The sequence below is a fragment of the Triturus cristatus genome, chromosome 1_2 (assembly GCF_964204655.1).
Source record: "Triturus cristatus chromosome 1_2, aTriCri1.1, whole genome shotgun sequence".
In the NCBI taxonomy this organism is placed as follows: domain Eukaryota; kingdom Metazoa; phylum Chordata; class Amphibia; order Caudata; family Salamandridae; genus Triturus; species Triturus cristatus.
This window is the reverse complement of record NC_140580.1, coordinates 716,006,753-716,026,724: the sequence shown is the minus strand read 5'-3', so window position 1 is coordinate 716,026,724 and position 19,972 is coordinate 716,006,753. Positions and strand designations below refer to the sequence as shown.

The window sequence follows — 19,972 nt, the reverse complement described above, 5'->3', positions numbered from 1 at the left end:
TGCACCCATATACATAGTGCTACTGCCCGCCCCTTCTTCCTTTTCTCCTCCCCCTCCCACTTGCCTCACATTATTACATAGTTCTCCAAAAAATCTTCTAATGAGGCCATAATTTTATCGCGCTTTGGAGCCTTACATGTTATCATGTGCTGTGGCATTATATTAAGCTAGTGCTAAACATTGCCTACTTCTCAGGAATCCTATTTTGTTTAGCAGTTTTATGCCGATTTTGCGTTGTATTTGGCAAAACTGTTGGGTCGTAGTCAAATTAGCTGCGTAATATTAGTACATGCAAGGAGCTTAATTTAGGGCGGTGCATGCCGAGACTCATTTCTTTAAGTTTTGTTTTTAGTATTTAAATGGCCGATTAAGTTTTGTTTTTAGCAAAAATTAAATGCGTTTATAAACCAATACTTTGAATACATATGTTAGAACTGAGATCCCGGAGATGTTCTTATGATGGGAAAAGCCTAAACATTGTAATAAAAGAATTGCCTTTACAAAAGCTGCTGCCATTGCTTAAACTGTTATCCTCTTCCTACATTTTCCGGTGCTTGTTTACTGCTGTCCTCCCTTAGGATGTTTTTACGACCACCTTTTAACTTGTCGACACATGTTTGTAGTCTCCAGACTTGTTAGAACAACAGATAAGGCTGTGGAATGGCTCCAAGACAGTGTCTACTTAGTTTCACCACAAACCCCCACCCACTTAGCCTTAGGCTGTTTCTAGGCAGTCAGACGAGGTGTTTGTAAACAAGGCTGCGTCTTCTCCATCCTTGAGGTAAACACTGCATACTCCTTTGTAATCCTATTTTTTTTGCCAAGTTTGCGTTGTATTAGGCTAAACTGTTGGGTCGTAGTCAAATTAGGTGCGTAATATTAGTACGTGCAAGGAGCTTAGTTTAGGGTGGTGTGTGCTGGGACGCTTAGCACTGTAGCATGGAAATTTATACAAGCCCGTAATGTTAGCGCCGCCAAGCAGGGATAGGTTTGTTAGAAATTCTTTGGGGAATAGGCCTGCAGTCGCTTTGTATTTCCAGACCGGGACATATATATTTTTTGGGGCCTAAACACATGCGTCGTTAACATCCAAAGCCTGTGCACATATTTACTTCACTAAAGCACACGCTGTGTGCACCCATTTACATAGTGCTTCTCGCCGCTCCCTCTTCCTCTGCTCTCCCCCTCCCCCCCCCCCCTCCCGCTTGCCTCATCATTACGTAGTTCTCAAAGAAATCTTCTAGTAGGGCCGTAATGTTATCGCGTTCAGGGGCCTTATATGTTATCACGTGTTAACACGTGCTGTGGCCTACTCCTCCGTAATCCTATTCTTTTTACCATTTTATTATTATTTTGCGGTGTGTTAGGCAAATCTGTTGGGCTGTAGTCATATTAGGGCCGTAATATTAGTACTTGGAAGGAGCTTAATTTAGGGTGGTGTGTGTGGAACGCTTAGCTTTTTATTTTAGCTTTTCTCCTGTAAACATTGTAGGCATGCAAATATTTTTAATTTTAAGGTTCTTTGGCATGGAGATATATACAAGGCCCTAATGTTTGTGCCTGTAAGGAGGGACGGGATTGTCCGAATTCATTTTAGGATAGGTGCACATTCGCTTTGTATTTTGCGTCTGGGACATGTTTTTTTTTGTTTGGGGCCTAACACCTGCGCTGTTAACATGTAGTGCTTGTGCACATATTTATTTCAGTAAAGCACACGCTGTGTGCACCCATATACATAGTGTTACTGCCTGCCCTTCCTTTGCTCTCTCCCCCCCCCCCCCCCCCTTGTTTGCCTCACATTGTCACGTAGTTCACAAAGAAATCTTGTATGAAGGCCAATTAAGTCAGTATGCAGACGATATGTTTTAGTAAAACTGTTAAATGTACAGCTAGGTCAAATATAGTTTAGAACATGTGGCCTTTTAACTAAAGATTATCCAACTTAAAAAATGCGGCGTTAAAAAAACCGAAATGTTGGTACATGCCAACATGCTTAAAATGCACACTCGCCAGTTAAGTAAGTGTGCAAACAAAAGTTTTAAATTATTTGGAGGGTACACCACTGTACAGCGTGTATGTTACACACAAATTACAACAATAAACACTCTACTCCCTAACATATCCTACCAGCTGTAAAAATGCATTACCTTATTAGAAATAACTGTATGCAAAGCATTAATTAAAATTACATGCGCTTTCGCTCTTTTGCTGAAACAACCTTACAAAACTTTATTACAGCCTTTTTTTTTTTTATCGTAGCATTAGATTTTCACAACTATAGCACAAATGCTTACATTGTGCATTACTGTTACTGCTACCACATCCCCCCTCAAACAGCATACCTTATTTTAGCAACAGGTCGCCGTATCCTGCAGAGCGATTTCTTTGATGAAAACGCCCACAGACGAATTCACACTCAAACATCTACATTTCACTAACCTCCACCTAGCTGTCTGTAGGTCACTGGCGCCACCTAAATTAACATACAAAACTAGATGAAAGAACGCAACAATTGACAGGATCAACCGACTGGCATCAAAACAAAAACAAGCATTTTCAATGCAATAGGTCTCGCATTTGCAAAAGTGTAAGCTATTGGCATTGTTCATGACAATGCCTTTATCTATTTTATAAAACAAACACATAAATAAATGCCATTATCATTTACAATGCCAATAGCTAGTGTTGCATTATTATTAGCAATACCAACTGCTCACACTTTTATAATGCGAGACCTATTGCATTGCAAATGCTTGTTTTTTCTTGACACCCTCCTCGAGACTGAAAAGGCAATTAAGTGTGGTAACAACCAAGATGCGATTGCTATTTCATGCCTGAATTCAGACCTACAAGGACACACTAGTTTCATACCTGTGCAGCACCACACCAGGACAACGCATGCTCAGAGGGTATTGGGACACATGCTGCATGCACAAGGTGTGTGGGACACCTTTCGGAAACTGTTTATTTTGATATATCGGTGAGACCGGAGCTGCACATAGATGGTCTGTTGTAGACCTTCAACACAGAAAATTAGAAGGAAGAAATGGCATGCAGAGAATTGTAAAGAAACATTGCACCAATTTGAAGGGAAAAAATACAGTGTAGAAGCTAGAGGTGCCAGCAGGGTCTGTGTTCTACCACAATATTGAAATATAATATCAATTTGTATGTATAGAGTCTCCACAATATTGACTACCAACATTTTATTAAGTAACTAGGTGTTGAGTTAAGAATACTACATTTACATTTCATTTTATATGTTTAGGTTGATGTTCTGATTGCTGTTGAGGTTTGTTCAGGTCGATATTCTTGACTTGGATATTTTGACGTAAGCAGTGGGTACAAAGTGGAAATGGATTTGTGGGTGTATTTTGCTTGGTTATAAATGTCTAAAAAATTCAAATCTAGCATAAAAACACACTTGAGTATACACATGAACAACAGCTTTACGTAATTTTTTTACAACCATTTGAACAACGCAGATATTGCTTTTGAAACTTCAAGTCAAATCGTAATAAGATCTGCACAGAAAGCTATAAGCATGCTGGGAACATGCTCACTGGGTAACACGTATGCACAGTGCATTCACTGTTCAAATGGCTACCCACAGAAACAAGCAATCTGTTTTTAAGTCATTATGTCTTCTTTAGGTAACTGTACTCGTATAATTTCCCTACATTGTAGTCATGTGTAAGTATGCAGGAGCATATGGGTTGTTTACCAAGGCAACAGTAATGATGCTATTTTATAAAGTGTGGTCTTTTTAAACAAATGTCCAGCTATGGAACTGTGTTTACACGTCCCAAAAATTCATAGACCACTTAAAATACATGAAATGGCACAGGGTAACAGTTTTCTTTTGGTAACAGTACTTTTGTGAAAAAGCCTCCTAGAGTTATAGCATCTCTGGGACATGCTGGAAAGTCCAGACACACTGAACAATTTGCAGACCCAAAAGCAATATTTTGTCTCCTCTGTAAGTAAGTTTATTCATAAACACTTTCATCTGTAACGTTGGATATCTTTAGTTGGCTTTTTATGCATTTCATCTATAAGACTGTCTAGGTAGGTGGACACCGCAAAGCAAATAAAGGTACTTGGAAATGAAATGCTTTTCTCCGCAAACAGTTTTTTGTCTGTCCTTTTTACTCTAGAACACATCTGCCTCAATTTAGGCACTATTGTGATCCTGTTCCTTGTGCGCGCATTTTTAAGTCTACTATCCACCAGCCTCACCAGTTGCTACATTCGTTGATTGTGTCAAAGTACTTTTCACGCAGCCCTCGGTTCTTCAGATGCTTTTCGGTGGCTCCTGCGTCACCTGTCTTTTTTAGGTCTCGGCTGGCGAACGCAGCGCAAAGCGCTGCTGTCGCCAGCGAGATCTATTGTTGCTGACTTGCCTTGGAAGTGGGAGAGGAGATGGGCACGCGCAGGCTTTTGGCGGATTGGAGCCTGTGTACGCGCTTACAGCCACGGGGCGCGCACATCTGCTGTCCCCCTTCCCTCGCAATCCAGCATGCAGTTTCATTTTCGTTTTTTTTTTTTTTTTTTTAAACTCGCCCTTTCGTTGGAGTGGCCCGCAACGGCAGGTCTGCTCAGGAAACGAACATTGACACTGTGCCTTCATCGGCACAACCACTGGACAACTGGAGAATCCCCCACTCACCCGGTCTGCGGGGGGAATCCTCCTGAATGGCGGCTGGCTGCGGCGCTTCCAGAGCACTCCAGCTCCACTACTGCCAGCATGACGCGGAGCTCTCTCCTTAGGCAGGGGAGCCCCGCACAGCTATCTGCCGCTCTTCACCCGGGCCCCCTCCTGGGACTTCAGCTCCCGCACTTCCTCTCTGGCGCCGGGGCTCCCTCTTCACCACGGGAGCCCCGGAAGGGGACAGGCGCTGTCTTCACCGGCCGCACGCGCCGCCACTGGGCACGCGTAAGTGACAGGTACCGCGCATGCGTGGGGCCGCTCCTCCGAGAGCTTTGAGATTGCTGCACGCTCTGTGAGTGTTCATGCCACCGGTGTTAAAAGGCTGCTTCAATTCCGATGTACTCTTCCCTGGTTAGATGTTTGTGTCTTGTTTCCAGGGAAAAGTTTTCGGGTGTGGAGTAAAAACATTATTTTCCTGCACTAGTTGGAAGCGCTAAAGCAGGTCCCTCCAGCAGGAAAAGAGGCGTGCCGCGGGCTGCTAGAGGCCAGTACACAGACGCAAGTAAAACAACGCCAGCAGCTCGTGTGAGCTTGGGCGATCCATTGAAATGCTTCTCTGCATCCATATGCTGCTACGGCCTTAACAATGTCTTTGCTGGACTTGGGTTTAGCCCACATGTTATTGGCTCCGACGCCAAGGTGGGTGGTTTTCAATGGCGCATTATCTGAAGGTATATTCACATGCCCATGTTGCCATGGTGCCCTCTCTGAGTCAGCCCTTATGCTCTGTACCTTGCAAAGTTGGCGAATGCTTGTTATGCACAAGATTGCTTTGCACATTCAAATCAACAGAAACATTATTTGTTTACTTTTCCTTGATGATAATACTTTCTAATGCGTGCATCTGTTTATTGCTGCAAATCGGGTGTAACTTGGGCAAGCTCTTAAATTGTCCAACAATAGCAACTTTTCGCCAGCATGACAGGATTTTTGTCCCTTTTTTCATATTTACCTTTGCAAAAACTTGCACAGAGTGCAGTCGATGTCAGGAGTGAGTCAAAAGAAGAAAGCTTGGGAGAGGATGTGATCTGATGGCTATAGCTGCCGACTTTGGTGCTGGAAACCAAGGTTCGAGCCTCGGGGTCGACTCCACATCCTGTGATTCTGGGCAAATCACCTAATCTCTCTGTGCCTACCAAAAAAATAAATTGTGTCCATTAGTCCCACTCCACCGTCCTTAGACCCACTTCACCATCCTTAGAAACACTCCACCATCTTTAAATGGAACTGTCTGCAAAAGTATGTTTTGGCAGCCGAGGGGGTAGGTAGGGGCTGGGGGGGTTATAATAGTCCTCACGTTGCACCCAATGGACAGGTATGGAGGGGGTCCAGTTTGACCATCAAGAGTTCAAATATAATAGGTCATGGGGAGGGCCACTGGAATTATGCGATACTGTGTTTGCTGTTTCTGCTTTATTTTGCATAATTATCCCTCATCTGGCGCATAATCTGTAGATAAATTGTTTCCAACTCCGAAGGATCAAAGGTTACTAATAACTTGGTGATATATCTTCACACGCTTTGGACTACCCTTCACAGACGTTAGCTGGTCATCTTTCAGTTGCTTATTTATATTGCTTATTTATATATTTGGTTGTTAGACTGGTACTAATAAGGTGGCATTTTTCCCCAGACAGTATTACCATGTGTAACAAGCATTTGCAATGCAATAGGTCTTGCATTTGCGACAGTTTAACCTATTGGCATTGTAAATGACAATGCCTTTTATTTATGTTTTAAAAACGAACACATAAATAAAAGGCATTGCCATTTACAATGCCAATAGCTCAAACTCTAACAACTGCGAGACCTATTGCATTGCGAATGCTTGTTGGAGTTTGATATTGTAGTGTGCAAGAATGCCTATTGCTCATTACAATAGGAACGTGCTTTCGGTGCAGCATAACTAAAGGAAAACTGGTGAAACAATCGGACTAATGATGGGACAATCTATTGAGTTGCTATCAATGTTTTTAAGGAATGGATGTCATAAAAGAACTGCTTACCAGACCGGCCCTTTTGTTGGAACAGTGTACCATTTGTAGGCTAAGATGCCCCAGTTTTCAGCCTGCAGACTATACTGCATTGACTGAACAATAAACATTAAATGAAAGAATGTGAGCTGAACACCCACAGCCATAATACAAGAATTTCTGTGTAACGTTTTACAGCATCCACTCCATTGCAAAGCATGGCCAACATGCAGTGTACCACTCTGGGGAAAGGCAGGGGTATGGGCGGCTGCAGCAGAAAGCTGCCCCCGTCTTAGGTAAGACACAAGCAGATACAGGGGAGTTTAAAGGAAACTAGTTTAATTTATTGCCCTAGCCCAACGCGGATACATTTTTTTTATTCTTCCCAAACTTTTTTTTTTTTTTTTATCCGAATTCATTAATGATTTTCAGAGACTTAAGTTTCATTAATTTTCAGAGTACTCCTCTGGCTCACTCACAGAAGTTGCAGAAAAGATGCCTGATGTTTATTTATCATATACGTGTTATATTTTCTGAACGCAGCATGTGCTGTCTCCAGTGCTTTACAAGCCTTCCTTGTTCACCGGCATGTCCTTTCAGGTCTCAACCAGGTCCTCCTGCAGCTGTGGAGGCACAAATCTCCTCTTCTTGATCGTAGACTTAATTAAACCTGTTTTTGGGAGCCGCAATTGTACTGCTTTGGCACCATCTGGTTTCAAACCAAGTGCCTAGAAATTCTGTGGTTTCTATTCCTAAATGAAAAGAAACGATTTCAGTCTGTAGGTTTATCTCCCCTAGTACTGCAAAGCTGCAACTAATGGAATTGTGACACTCATGCCCCCTAATTTGAAGCTGTTGTGGGAGGCAAGAGTAGCTCTTCCTGGCTAGCATGTCATGGAGGAAAAGAAGACTGAAGAACAGTAGTGTAGCTTGGATTTCAGAGCAGGCGAAGGGATTTATAGTATTATTGGTAGCCTTGGGATGGTGGAATATTGGCTGGTTACCAGCCAGTGAATAGTAGAGGGATACAATATTGTGTCTGATACCAGTCTTCTCGGAATCAGTCTGATTATGATTTTTCCTTCTAATGTTTCAGCAGGACCTCTTGGTTTCTGGCTTTTGTTGGGTCATAACCATTACATATTGTTAGAAATGGGATTTCTGGTTGGCTAAGGCTTGCGCCAAAACCAGGCAGAAACCACCACTCAAGTCAGGGCTGGGGAGTTACACGCCAAAGAGAACCCCTGCTCACCCCCTTGGTAGCTTGGCACAAGCAGTCAGGCTTATCCCGGAGGCAATGTGTAAAGCGTTTGCGCGCGCACACAGCAACAACACACTAGGCCCACCACAAAAGAAACTCCACACAAGGTTATATATAAAAATGGCCTTTGTATTATACTTAAAACACATTAGATAATATTCACACAATTTACACTGTGCCAACTGGCACTGGGCAGAATTTACAGGGGAATATTTACACAGGACAGGGCCACATGGACCACTGTCAGAATTAGCACAAATCACCAATTGTAGATGTAAAACATATACCAACTGTAACACAAATTATAACTGTAGAGCACAACCAGTACCTACTGGTAAAAGGTAAGTACACCCTACGCAATCCTAAACACCTTAGGCATATATCATGCAGGGAACCCTGACCTCACTAGCATAACTTATACTAGGAAAACAATCTCCTAAGCATAGACACATTTAGAAATAGGAATAAGCATAAAGGCAATGCACGTTACGCAAAAGTACACATGTAGAAATGACCATGTACCCTATGTGAGGGCACAACTCAGAAAAACTGCCCCCAGGCCAACTTGGCCTCAACGTTGTAGCTGCCCACTAAGTGCTGGGCAGCTGTGAATCCGATAAGGCCTGGCACCACTGTGCCTTTAGAACAAAGATGCAGCGCGTGGGAGCCACACGGGGCTCTGTAAATAATCATGCCCCCATGGAGCGCACTGGCTCCTGAAATACTCATGCGCCAATTAGGAGGAAAAACCAAAGAAAGAACTTGTCCCCAACGTTGGAGCACGCAGGCTCTAGGACAAATATGCCCCCAAGAACGCTGGCACAGGTGCAAGGTACGTTGGAGTCCCGCTCTCGGACTCAAAAGGAAACCCAAAACTGTGCCCCCGTGTTGCAGCTGCCCTCTGACAAGCGAGGCAGCTGCGAGCACAGACAATGTGCCCCGAAGCAGGCACCAGCCATGTGTGCGCGGGCCCCACGAGGTTCAGTCACCAAGTGGAGGCCCCCTTTTTAACCCCACTCACCAGACTGAAGCGGGGATTCCTCAATGCGGGGGACGCCTCCTCCGGTGTAGGCGCAGGGCTCTCCCTCACGGCACGGGAGCCCCGCCAGCCACTGCTGTACTTCTCCACTCCTTCGGGCACCGTCCAGCGCGGGGTGGGCTCCATCCTGGACTCTTCTTCTGGTTTCTTCTTCCTTGTGTACTGAGCGCGGGGTGAGCTCCCGTCAGCTTCCGGCTTCTCCTCTGGCCACCGGAGCGCGGGGTGGGCTCCCGTCGGCTTCTTCCGGGTAAGGCCCCGCCCCCGTCTCGACGAGGGTTGCTCGACTTCCTGCCTCGCACTGCACACCCGGGTCGCGGCGGTGATTCCTCTTTGCAGGCAATACGGGGTAGGCTCCCGTTCAGTGGCGAAAACGCGGGGTGGGCACCCGCTATCAATAAAGGCACTAGAGGCTGCAACCATGCGGGGTGGGCACCCGCTTTTCAAACAAAGATGATTGCGGGGTGGGCACCCGCTCGGGATGCAGCCAAAAGCGGGGGAATCCCTACGTCGGGATTCCCTTGGAAATGATCGTAGTCCAGCGCTGTTCCTCCCAACGAAGGCGCTCCTCAGGACAGTAAAGCGCTCTTCAGCAAATAAAAATAAAGCGCTTCTTGGCCATGGAAGACAAAACGCTCCTCCAAATAAGGCAAAGTTCAGGGGGCACAAGGCTGGGCTCAGGCAGGCCAGCACACGGGGCCCTCCAGCATGGAGGCAGTCCCTTGTGGCGGTTCCTCCTAGAGCCCAGCAGCAGCAGCCCCCCGTGTCAGGACCAGCACAGCAGAACACTTTACATGGGGTCACAGCCCCTTTTTATATACACATTTCCTTTGTTACCAAGGTGCAGGGAAGGGGCGAACCAGATGCAACTGGTTCCTGAGCACTTTGTTTTGCTCAGCCCCTCTCCCTATTCACAGGACAGGCTAGGGACATCAGTCGCACCTCAGGGGGCGGAGCCAGCATTGTGTAGGGAAGGCCCAGCCCTATTCAGGTCCCAGGTGCACTCCTCCCACCCATCTGGATGTAAATCTCCCTATTCACCACTGGGGCAGACCCATCCTGACTCCTGGAGCCGGGCACACCAGCCAATCACAAGCCAGACAGTCACTTCACATTTATTACACAGACATGCCAGCTTCTAGAAGTGGCACTTCTACACTAGACACAGTAATGCCGCACACATCATCGCGCAGCATTCAATCTCACGAGTTCGCACATACCAAACTCGACCCTGCACTCCCCACGCATCAGGAACTACCATGGACACACACATTCCCCATGCATTCCTATGGGAGGGCAGGTCAGTCTCACTCAATGTAACACAGAGCGCACGCACTTTACACTGGGACACAGTGTTAAAGTGCCTAGGGGTCTAAACCCACTAACACTCCATAGGGAAAAAGCTAGGATAATTCCAAAACGTTTAGGGGTGAACCTGTCAGAAGGGCCAAGTCCAACACATATGATGGTATTCATTGCTTTCTTCAACCTTGTTGATGTATTTTCAGTAGCTATTTATGGTGGGAAAATAGAGCTGATAAGCCTGTCATATGTGTGTCTGTATGCTGGCAGTGACAGAAAAGTAATTATGGCAGTGTTTTAAGCTTGTCACATTTTAAGTGATTTTTTTTGTTTTTGTTTTTTGGAGCTGAAGCTTTTAAATCCTATAAAACTCTCAGGAAATGCAAACTAACTGCTAGACTGGAGTCCTGTTTGGGATATTGTCTTCTGCTTTGTACAATATTGAGAAAGAAGCCAAAAGACTCCCTGGGTGAAACCTTGATTCTGTCCGCTCAGTTTTTTTGTGGTTTTTAGTATGATCTTTGAAGTACAACTGAAAGCCAAGAGACTACGAATCTGAATGCCCCAGCTTTTGATTTACCTGCTGTAGTTTTGCTTAGCTGATGTTCTAACCAGTTTCTCACTTTGGGATCTTACTAACAAGCAATGGCAAAGCCAGTAGGTCTCGCCTATCTATGCAAGTGCTATTTATTGGCTTTGGCCCTGTGTTTTAACCAGGTTTTATACCAGTGTGGCTGCTGTTCAGCATGGCTAAAAGTTAGTGGTGTGGAGAAGTGGAGTGGCATACTGTCAGAAAGTGGATTGGCATGAAAGTGCAAAACAAATGCACACACGAGTTGTCCTTGCACAATTGCTGTCCAATACAAAAGTTCTGGAAGTCTGTCCACAAAAGCACACACTATAAATATGAATGTGACCTTGTGTAATGTAAATTGTGGTCATGTAAAGGTCTACAATACCTTTCGGTTGGCTCGTTCAGTTCGCTTTATAAAAATCTTTTAGTAAAAAAGATTTAGTACCTCAATCACAGCACGAGCAGCAAACTGGCACTAATTAAGAGAAATCCATTTGTACTTTTTTCATGCGACACACAGAGTGAAAGTGATGCAGGAATTGATATCTTGTACATGCTGCCAAATTATAAGGCTGTTAAGAAAAGTGATAATGATGCCAATGATTGGTAAGTAGCGAACGGGCTAAAAACCGCCTTTTTAAGGATAAAAAAAAAAAAGATACAATAGGTTGCCAAGCGACAGCAGTACATGCATGATGCCTTGAGGCTTGACCTAAAAATGTCAGCTGAGTTGAACTTTATTCTGGGGAGTTGTGATTGGGTTTCCAGTATCTTGGGTTCAGTCTACAGTTTCATTCAGATAATTTCTAGGAGCCCACCTTATTTTACTTCACTTTATTGCCCTCAAACACTACCCTGTCACTCTGAAACGGCGTTTATGAGACTCCAAATCAGTTGTAGGTAACTTTCCGGCTGTTGAGGACATGGTCAAAGTCCAGGCTCTTTTGCATATGTTAACTAGTAATAATGTTGCCTTGAATGTACTATTCTGCAAAAATGGGAAATTGCCTATCCTTTCAGCACTTTTAGGTTGTGGTTCATAACCATTCTCAGTCTCCAAGTCCACATCTGTTTAGGGCCCAATTCCTTGATGTTTCCTCTGGTACTGTGTCTTGCTGCCCCTGGGATGTTTTGTGCATCGGCCAGGCTAGATCCACACTGATTTTCAAATTGATGCCATCCTGCGACATGAAATCTGTGTGGAGGAAAAGTGTCTTCCTGTGGCAATGAAATCAAACAATTACTTGAGCAAATTGCATACTCTTTGTGTATGCTTCTTTTATCAAGGCAATCTTGAGTGGCAGGGTGGAGACTGTTCTTCACCATCCTTCTTCAGGACAGTTGCTTTTTGGACTAATTCTAAATTGTTCATGAGTAACGTACTTGTTAATGAATAGCGTCATTCATTTTGTCATGCAAATGTTTTCAGGCAAGCTATGGCTGATCACTAAGTAGAATTTGACTATTTCAGTTGTTTGAAAAGATCTCGAAATGCCCATGCATAGCAATAGTGTCGGGTATGCTTGCAGGTAAGTAGCCATCTTTTTGAAAATATTCTAGCCAGATCTAGATCCTTAACTTAAAAGCGGTATAATGTATGTACACAGAAACCGGTGTATATTGCTGCTCTTTGTATGGTGCCTGGCTTCCATCTGGTGTCGGAGGATACTTCAGTAGGTATAAGACTGTGTCTGCGACGTTCTGTGAATGTAAAAGATTCATACCAGATAGCTCAGTGGGCTATCCCACATCCATTATGCAGTTACTGCTACTAGTGTCTTCCTCTCAGTGCCATGTAAAATTTCCCGATCTGTTCTGTGAAACCTTTTTACCTTTACCTAAGCTGCTTGATGTTTGCTTTTCTTTTCAGTGGCTGTGATTTCTGCCCATTGCGCCCTCGGAGGGAAAAAACAGACATATGTAAAAAAAATTAAAAAATTGCCCGAGTGGCGGGGGGCTACTGTTTCCACATGGGCCCTCCCCCAAAATCCTCCTCCCTGGTGACCTAGTAAGATTTCTGATTGGGGTTCCACGATCCGGAATCTGTAAGAGGCATCGTCTGTTAGAGGCATCGCTGGGAAAGGCAGAATCCCCTTTTCAGCGATGCTTCCTACAAACATGGAGGCATCTAAAACCCGCCCAAAAATCACCGGATGTGTCAGCAGACCGTACCTTCTTCCTCCAAGCCACTCTGGTGTGCTGACGTCACACGTGATTCTTCGTCTCCCCCATGGTTTTTTTTGAAGAAAAAACTTCTGGTGCCTTGCACTGAAGGATTCCCTAATACCCTGTCTGGTGTAGATAAATGGCCATTTGACGCACAAGGGAGAGTGTGCATGTGTTGGCTGACACACGCACCAAAAGGGTTCAGGCATAAACTTCCTTTAGCTTGAATGACTAAACCGCTGGTGATGATGGATAATACTCCAAACAACTGCATTCTATAGATTGAGCCTAGGATGGACTGTTAGAGGAACTGTAGTTGATGGACCAGAGGGCCAACAAAGTGCAGTGCTTTTATACATACAAAGTAAACTCCATTTTTGTGTGCCATAGCATGGTTTTAAATCTAGTCACTGATGCGTATACCTGAGCTCATTTGCAGTCCTAGAGATAGTTCAGCTTGCTTGCTTAGTTGTATTGTTTCATTGGATTTCTGTATGTGATCTGTTATTTTTAATGAGAGTTCTGCTTGCTGATTTATATTTATTATCTGATGTATGCATTCATCTCCTGAAACGTAGCAATTGTAAAATCATTTCAATGCTTCATTTTCTTACTAGGCCAGCGAGAATCTCCCAGACAGAAGACAGTCGGCCATCCAACAATGTGATCAGGCAGCCACTTGGTCCGGATGGCTCACAAGGCTTCAAGCAGCGTCGATAAATGTGGGCCCAAGTTCCTGCAGCAGAATGCAGGGTTGCCTGCTTTGGGTCACACTGCCGAGGCGCCGCCGGCAGACTGATGGACATGAGCAAAGGGAATGGCCTGATTGGACTAGCACTGTGACCCCCTTTGCGCCGCCCACTGTGACCTTAAACCCCGTGCACTGTGACCCCCCTCACCCCTTAGCTCCACCCACTGTGATTGGCACACCGATATGCGTTGTCCCAAGTCACTGGTCAAGGAATATTAAGGTGAGGGAGGGGGGAACCCCGGAGGACCCTTCGAATGCAGGAGAGAGTATGGACTTGAGGTGGCTTGTGTGCCACTTTTGTTAAAGCTAGTGCAAGCAATAATGTTAATGAAATTTTGTGGGGGTGGGTAGGGTATGAATAGGTTTGTGTTTCCCACATGTCGTTTTCTTTCTTTTTCTTTTGTTTTTTTTTAAATTCCTGATGTGCATGTTGCTCTCCTGGCTTGAAATGAAATGGTTGGCTTCAGGTGGGGTTTTCTTTTGGTTTGTTTTATCAATATTTCAAGTCCATCAGATTTACACATGCATGGCAGGGGTTTTAATTGTTCAAAGATGGAATGAATTGGTTTTTACAGAGAACGATAGTTTAAATTGACCTTTGGTAAACTAAAAGTTTGAGCTCAAATTCAGTGCTTAAACCAGGCAAACTGCTTTCGGGCGGGGTTACTCAGAGAAGCACTAGGGGGAGAGAGACTGGCTTTGCTTCCTTGCATTGTATTCTTTGGCATGACCTTGGGGTCCAGCGAGAGCCTGGTTCTTTAGTGGTGTCGTCATAAGCTTAGAATGTCTTGGGCTTGATTGGAAAGGAAGAGGCTGTGATGACTTGAGTGATTGGTGGTGGTACTTCCGTAGTCTAAGTACCGCTCCCACTTTGGCACCAGCTGAAGCTGCGCATGCCTGTTATTGCCCAGGCTTCAGTTTAGGGATTCATTAGTTTTGGTGTTTTTGTTTTTCCTTTTTTTTTATTTTTTGTTTTTCCCTACTCTGTTTTTGTGCCAGTCTAAGGAAGGAGGATACAGGGTGGCCGGTGCCATGATGCTTGTGCTATTCCGTGATCAGATCAGGAGTGCGGGTGGGACAGGGGACGTCCATGTTTATGCAGCAGACCTGGTGATGGTGTTGCCTCAGTCATCAGTCTTCATGCAGCCTTTAGATGGGCGCATCTCTGTCATTCTTTTTGTTCATGGTACGTTGTTCAGCTCTGTACCACATACTTTTATTTTTAGAATCATACTATTGGGAACAAACCATGCAAAATAAAGTTTAAAAAAGCTGTCTTTTTAAAATTTCTTTCCTAACAAACCTTCGGTTTATTCACTTTGATTCAATTTGTTCTCTCCTCATCAAATAGAAATGCACGTATTTTTACATGAAATATCTGTGAATGCATCACTTATTAAGCATAGAAAATAGAGCACGCACTTCAGAATACGAGTCCATGCAGCAACTACATGATATGTTCTTGAGTTGTCCAAGCTATGTATCAAGATTAGGGTTCAGGCCTCATGCCCTGTCCTCCAAGCCATTTCCAATGAGTGATTTAGTATCCATTCAGTTGAATGCTGCGAGGAAATGGGGTGTATTACATGATGTGGTTGTGCAAGCTCACAGTATAATACACTTGCCAATCACTTTAGAACCATTAAGTTTCATTTGTTCAGCTCAACCCTGGGTAGCTGTGTCTCAGAGCAGCACAGCTTACGCAAAGGAACAAGTGTGAAGGATATAAACAACACCAAAACAATTGAAAAAGAAATCAACTTGACGTCTCAAATCTGACACAAATTTATAAAAATAGACTATTTTGATGAGAGATTAGACCCAAAAAACAAAAAGATCCGCTGGAGGGTTCAGAAGATATGGAATTTACCGGAATTAATAAATCGACACATTTCATTTAACTGTGAAAAAGCATTGACAAGTTCAACAAATTTGAGTTTTAGAAACCCTTCCAGGAAAAATTTGAACAAGTGTAAATGTGATCAAGAAGTTACTTGGGGCTACCAATTCCAGAAGGGAGCTAGTCAGGGGGACCAGCAAGGTCCTCAGAAAAGCTACCTCTACGGAAGAAGCAGTCTTCAAGCAGTTCCCGGCATGTTATCCTTGTTGAAATGGATTCCTATGGAGTGGTCCTGATGTAAGTGATGAAGGATGCTGAAATTGCTCCATGGATCCTGTGGATGGGATGCAATCTGGGGTCTTGCTGCGGCTAGTGCTGGGGTCTTGCTGCGGCTAGTGCTCTATCTTGTAGTTGAGTGAGGCGGTCCTGCTCACAGGGTCTATGTCCCACAAAGTCCTCTCCAGGTTGGCAGAAGTCCAGTAGCCCCTGGGCTACCATTCTATCTGTGTTGCTGTTACAGGCCAATGCTTCCTGAGTTGATAGCTTGTCCTCCGAGGGTCCCAACAGCACTCCCCTGTTCGGCGAACTCGGGTGCTACTCTGTGCATTGGGTCTTGGTCACAGGTACTGCACGGCTGTGACAATAGCAGCTTGAAGACTTTCGGCTACCAACCTGCCCCAGCAGGCTTCTTAAGCTACGAACAGGAGGCTAGTCAGTTGAGCCTTGAAGTCTCTAGGCTTCCCTGGGCTTTGGAGATCACTTCTTGAGCAGGACACGTCAGGCACAGTCCTTTTCTTCACTTGCCACCAGGTGCAGTCTTCGGTGCAGCCTCTTTGCTGGTCCATCAGTGCAGCAGGGCATACCTTATTCAGTCCTCCCTTCCAGGTCAGTTGAGATCTGAGGTTGGGGGTGCCCTCTTTATGCTCGGGAAGTGCCCTAAGGGCAGGATGCATTTGGTAGCCAATGGGCTACCAAGTTCCCGCCCATCTGGTGACAACGTACTGTAGCGTGTAACATCTGGATCAGGATGCACCTTCTACCCAGTCCGTTGTGTGACCTCACTGGCCAACCCGTGGGGTGTGGCCTCCTCAGGGCGTCATACCCCTGGGGAAACTGCTTTGGTAACTGGTTTTCCCCACTCTACTCCTCGTGCCAGTCTATCTGCCTAAAGAATAGGGCAGCCCTCCACCATAGTGTTACACATTTGCCCTTCAACCACACTTTCCCTTTGAAGCCGGTCTTCTGGGGCAAACACCCATGTGGCTAACGGTGGAGAGCTCCCTGGCCTTTTTATTTATTATATTTTCTCAGTAACTTTCCTTCACAGGGAAGCCTATGCGGGGTGGCTGGGCCCTGGATTTTCCCCCATTTCAATTTGCTACTTGTTCTTCAGGTTTGTTGTGCTCTTAGCACTGCTGTGTCAGACATGCCCCCTCATATGGAGGGTTATTTAAATCCCTTACCAGCGTGTCCGCGCCAAGAGCAAGCCTGTCTAAGCCTGGATTGCGCTGAGCACTGGAACCCCTGCCGGTTTTGAGCCACACACAGTTGCTAGAAATTCTTATTCCGGTAAGGAACTGTGCTATTTGAAACCTTTAGAACAAGGTTGTACATGCTTAGATTTGACTGATTGTACTAACTGTAGCTTCTAATTGCGTGTGCCTACCACATGACAATGTCCTCTGGTGCGAAGTCCGCTTTCTACTTCTAATAACTCGCTGACCAAAATGCAGGGTGCTGTTCTAAATGTCTGCTTCGTAGTAAAGCATGCACTATAACTGTCTGGCTTTATTGACAGTCACCAGCTTGACATTTTTGCTACAGAAACTTAAGCGTATGACTCTTCAAGTCCTGACTTACTAAATGCGATCCTTCCTAGTTATTCTATCCATAGATTATACAGACCCTTTAAAATGGGTGGGGGGCTATACATTATTTGTAGAGATTGGCTAAGGCTAAAATCTAAATTTGAATCAACATCATCCCTCGATTGTGAAGCATTGTCCTTTTGCTTCGAGCAAACAAAAAAACATTCCTTAACCTCTTCAGTGCCCATGACGAGATAGTCTCGTCATGGAGCACGGTTGCGCTGTGCCCATGACGAGACTATCTCGTCATGAACCCCACCCACTAGTGCAACGCCCGGCACAGGAGGGGGAAAGGGCGTGGCACTGAAGGGGTTAAAAGGATTGCTTGTTTACCTCCCTCCAGTTCCCAGGAGTGGTTTCTTAAAATCCTTTGGCTCACCACTAGAGACTAGATCTGTGCTACGTCTTGGATGATTTTAATTTCCATCTTAATTGTCCCTGATGATTAAGACACTATGGCCATATTGGAAACCATGAATGCTTGGTCTCCCACAACTACTACATAAAGCCACCCATCTGGCTGGCCACACTTTTTAGATGGGAACTTCTCAAATGGCCCTCCTATCACAGTGAAAGGTTTCTTGCCAGTGCCCTGACCACTTTGCTATCATTTGTTAACTTCACACCCTCTAAATAACCCAATTTAATAATGAACACATGGCGGACCTACAAGCTATCGTGCTTAGAATAAATTAGATGACAAACAACTTGTGCAACTGCTTGTGTGCTCTCGGCCCATTCTTTCTCATAATCCAGAATTAGCCACTATAAAGTACTCCGAATGGTTCAACTCCTTTATCTCCATACTAATTCCTCTTAAATTATCTAAATCCAGCAGAAAGAAACCCTCTGTACCATGGTTTACACAGGCACTTCAACTTGAGAAACAAAACTGTAGAAGGCTTCACAGAAAATGGAGGTCACACTATGATGCACTGGAGAAAGAAATGTCCAAACTCTCCTTGACTAGACATAAAGGACTACTTCCAAAAGAAAAAATGGTCTTTTATACACAGCAGATTGAATCATCTAAAAGTTCCTCTAGGACATTTTTTGAGGTGAATATTAAACTCTCTAAACTTTCTGATAACAAAGGAGCAAACAGTAGTCAAACTTTTTGTGACTCAATTGCCCATTGACCAGGTCGACTAAATCTACCAAAAGCTGCTACAATCAACAACTCGGCCCCTAGGAAAGACTCCCAACAAAAATTGCACTCTAGTAGACCAATCTAATTCCCAGGATGAAACCAATCGAAGAACCTTTGCTGAATTCTCATCAACTACTTCAGATCAGGTGATTGGGCTGATTACATCGACCAAATCATGATCTCCTAATGACCAATGCCCGCCTTCAGTAGTAAAACCGATCCCTGTAGCTTTAAATTTACCTAGCATTTTCAATTCCATGTTTGCTTCAGATCATTTCCTGTCAACCTGGAAAACCGCCTCAATTCTTCCTCTCCTGAAGTCATAACTCTGAAGATCCTACCAATTATCAGCCCATTTCTAGATTACCATTTCCTGCAGAAATTGCAGAGAAACTGATACATCTACAATTGGCTCCATTTATCCAGGACAACCATCTACTGGACCGAATGCAGTTCAGGTTTAGACCAGGACACAGCACTGAGACTGCTCTGATCAAGACCACTGAGGAAATAAGCACAGCTCTAGACAAGAGAGGGACTGCATCCCTTAGTCTCCCTAGTTTGTCGGTGGCATTCGATATGGTCGACCATACTGTGTTTTTTGGTCAACTGCCTTGAGGCATTGGTCATAAAAAAGAAGGCTCTTGTACTGCTGAACTCATTCTTGAAAGGAAGAAAACATACGGTTATTTTTGACAGATGCACTTCTAAACCTTTCTCTCTCCCATGTGGGGTTCTGCAAGGGTCATCACTTAGCCCCACATTGTTTAACCTAAATGTAACTGAACTGGCTCCACTGATTCATTCTTTGGGATTTTCCCTCACTTCCTATGCAGACAACAAACAAATTGTACTGTTGGCTCCTAACGCCAACATTCTAGGTTCCCAGTTTCATAATTCCATGCAGGCTATCGGTGTCTGAATGGGCAGTTATTGCCTAAAGTCAAACTCTGGTAAGACAGAGGTTATTCTTTTTGGGAACAATCCCCAACTTTGGACTCCTCCCCCCCCCCCCCCCCCCCCTGCAGCCGGCCCCCAGAAATGAGACCACTCCCAACTCCAGCTACGAAGGCTAAAAACGTAGGTGTGGAATTGACGAGATGTTGAATTGCGGTAGTCAAATCAACTCTGTAGTCTCCTTCTCATTCAATACTCTGAGTATATAATTAAGAAAATCATCCCATTCATTTCACCGAATGTTAAAAAAACAGTAATTGCAACTTTAATTCTATCCTAAATTAATTACTGCAACGGCGTGTACTGTAATCTACAAGAACAGCTTAAACTGCAGATTTTGCAAAATGCGGCTGCCAGTTTGCGTCTGGGCATCCGTTATTTTC

General features: G+C 44.5%; 1 protein-coding gene across 3 annotated transcripts in view; it reads left to right on the top strand.

The window, feature by feature from the left end:
* The window catches only part of SZRD1 (SUZ RNA binding domain containing 1), a 30,939-nt gene extending 15,892 nt beyond the window's left edge, over nucleotides 1–15,047 (top strand). For all 3 annotated transcript variants that reach the window (XM_085608593.1, XM_085608594.1, XM_085608592.1), the window contains one exon: nucleotides 13,641–15,047. In XM_085608593.1, the coding sequence (XP_085464719.1) occupies nucleotides 13,641–13,743 (103 nt within the window). In that variant the 3' untranslated portion in view covers nucleotides 13,744–15,047. The remainder of the gene's footprint in view (nucleotides 1–13,640) is intronic.
* Nucleotides 15,048–19,972: the final 4,925 nt, after the last annotated feature.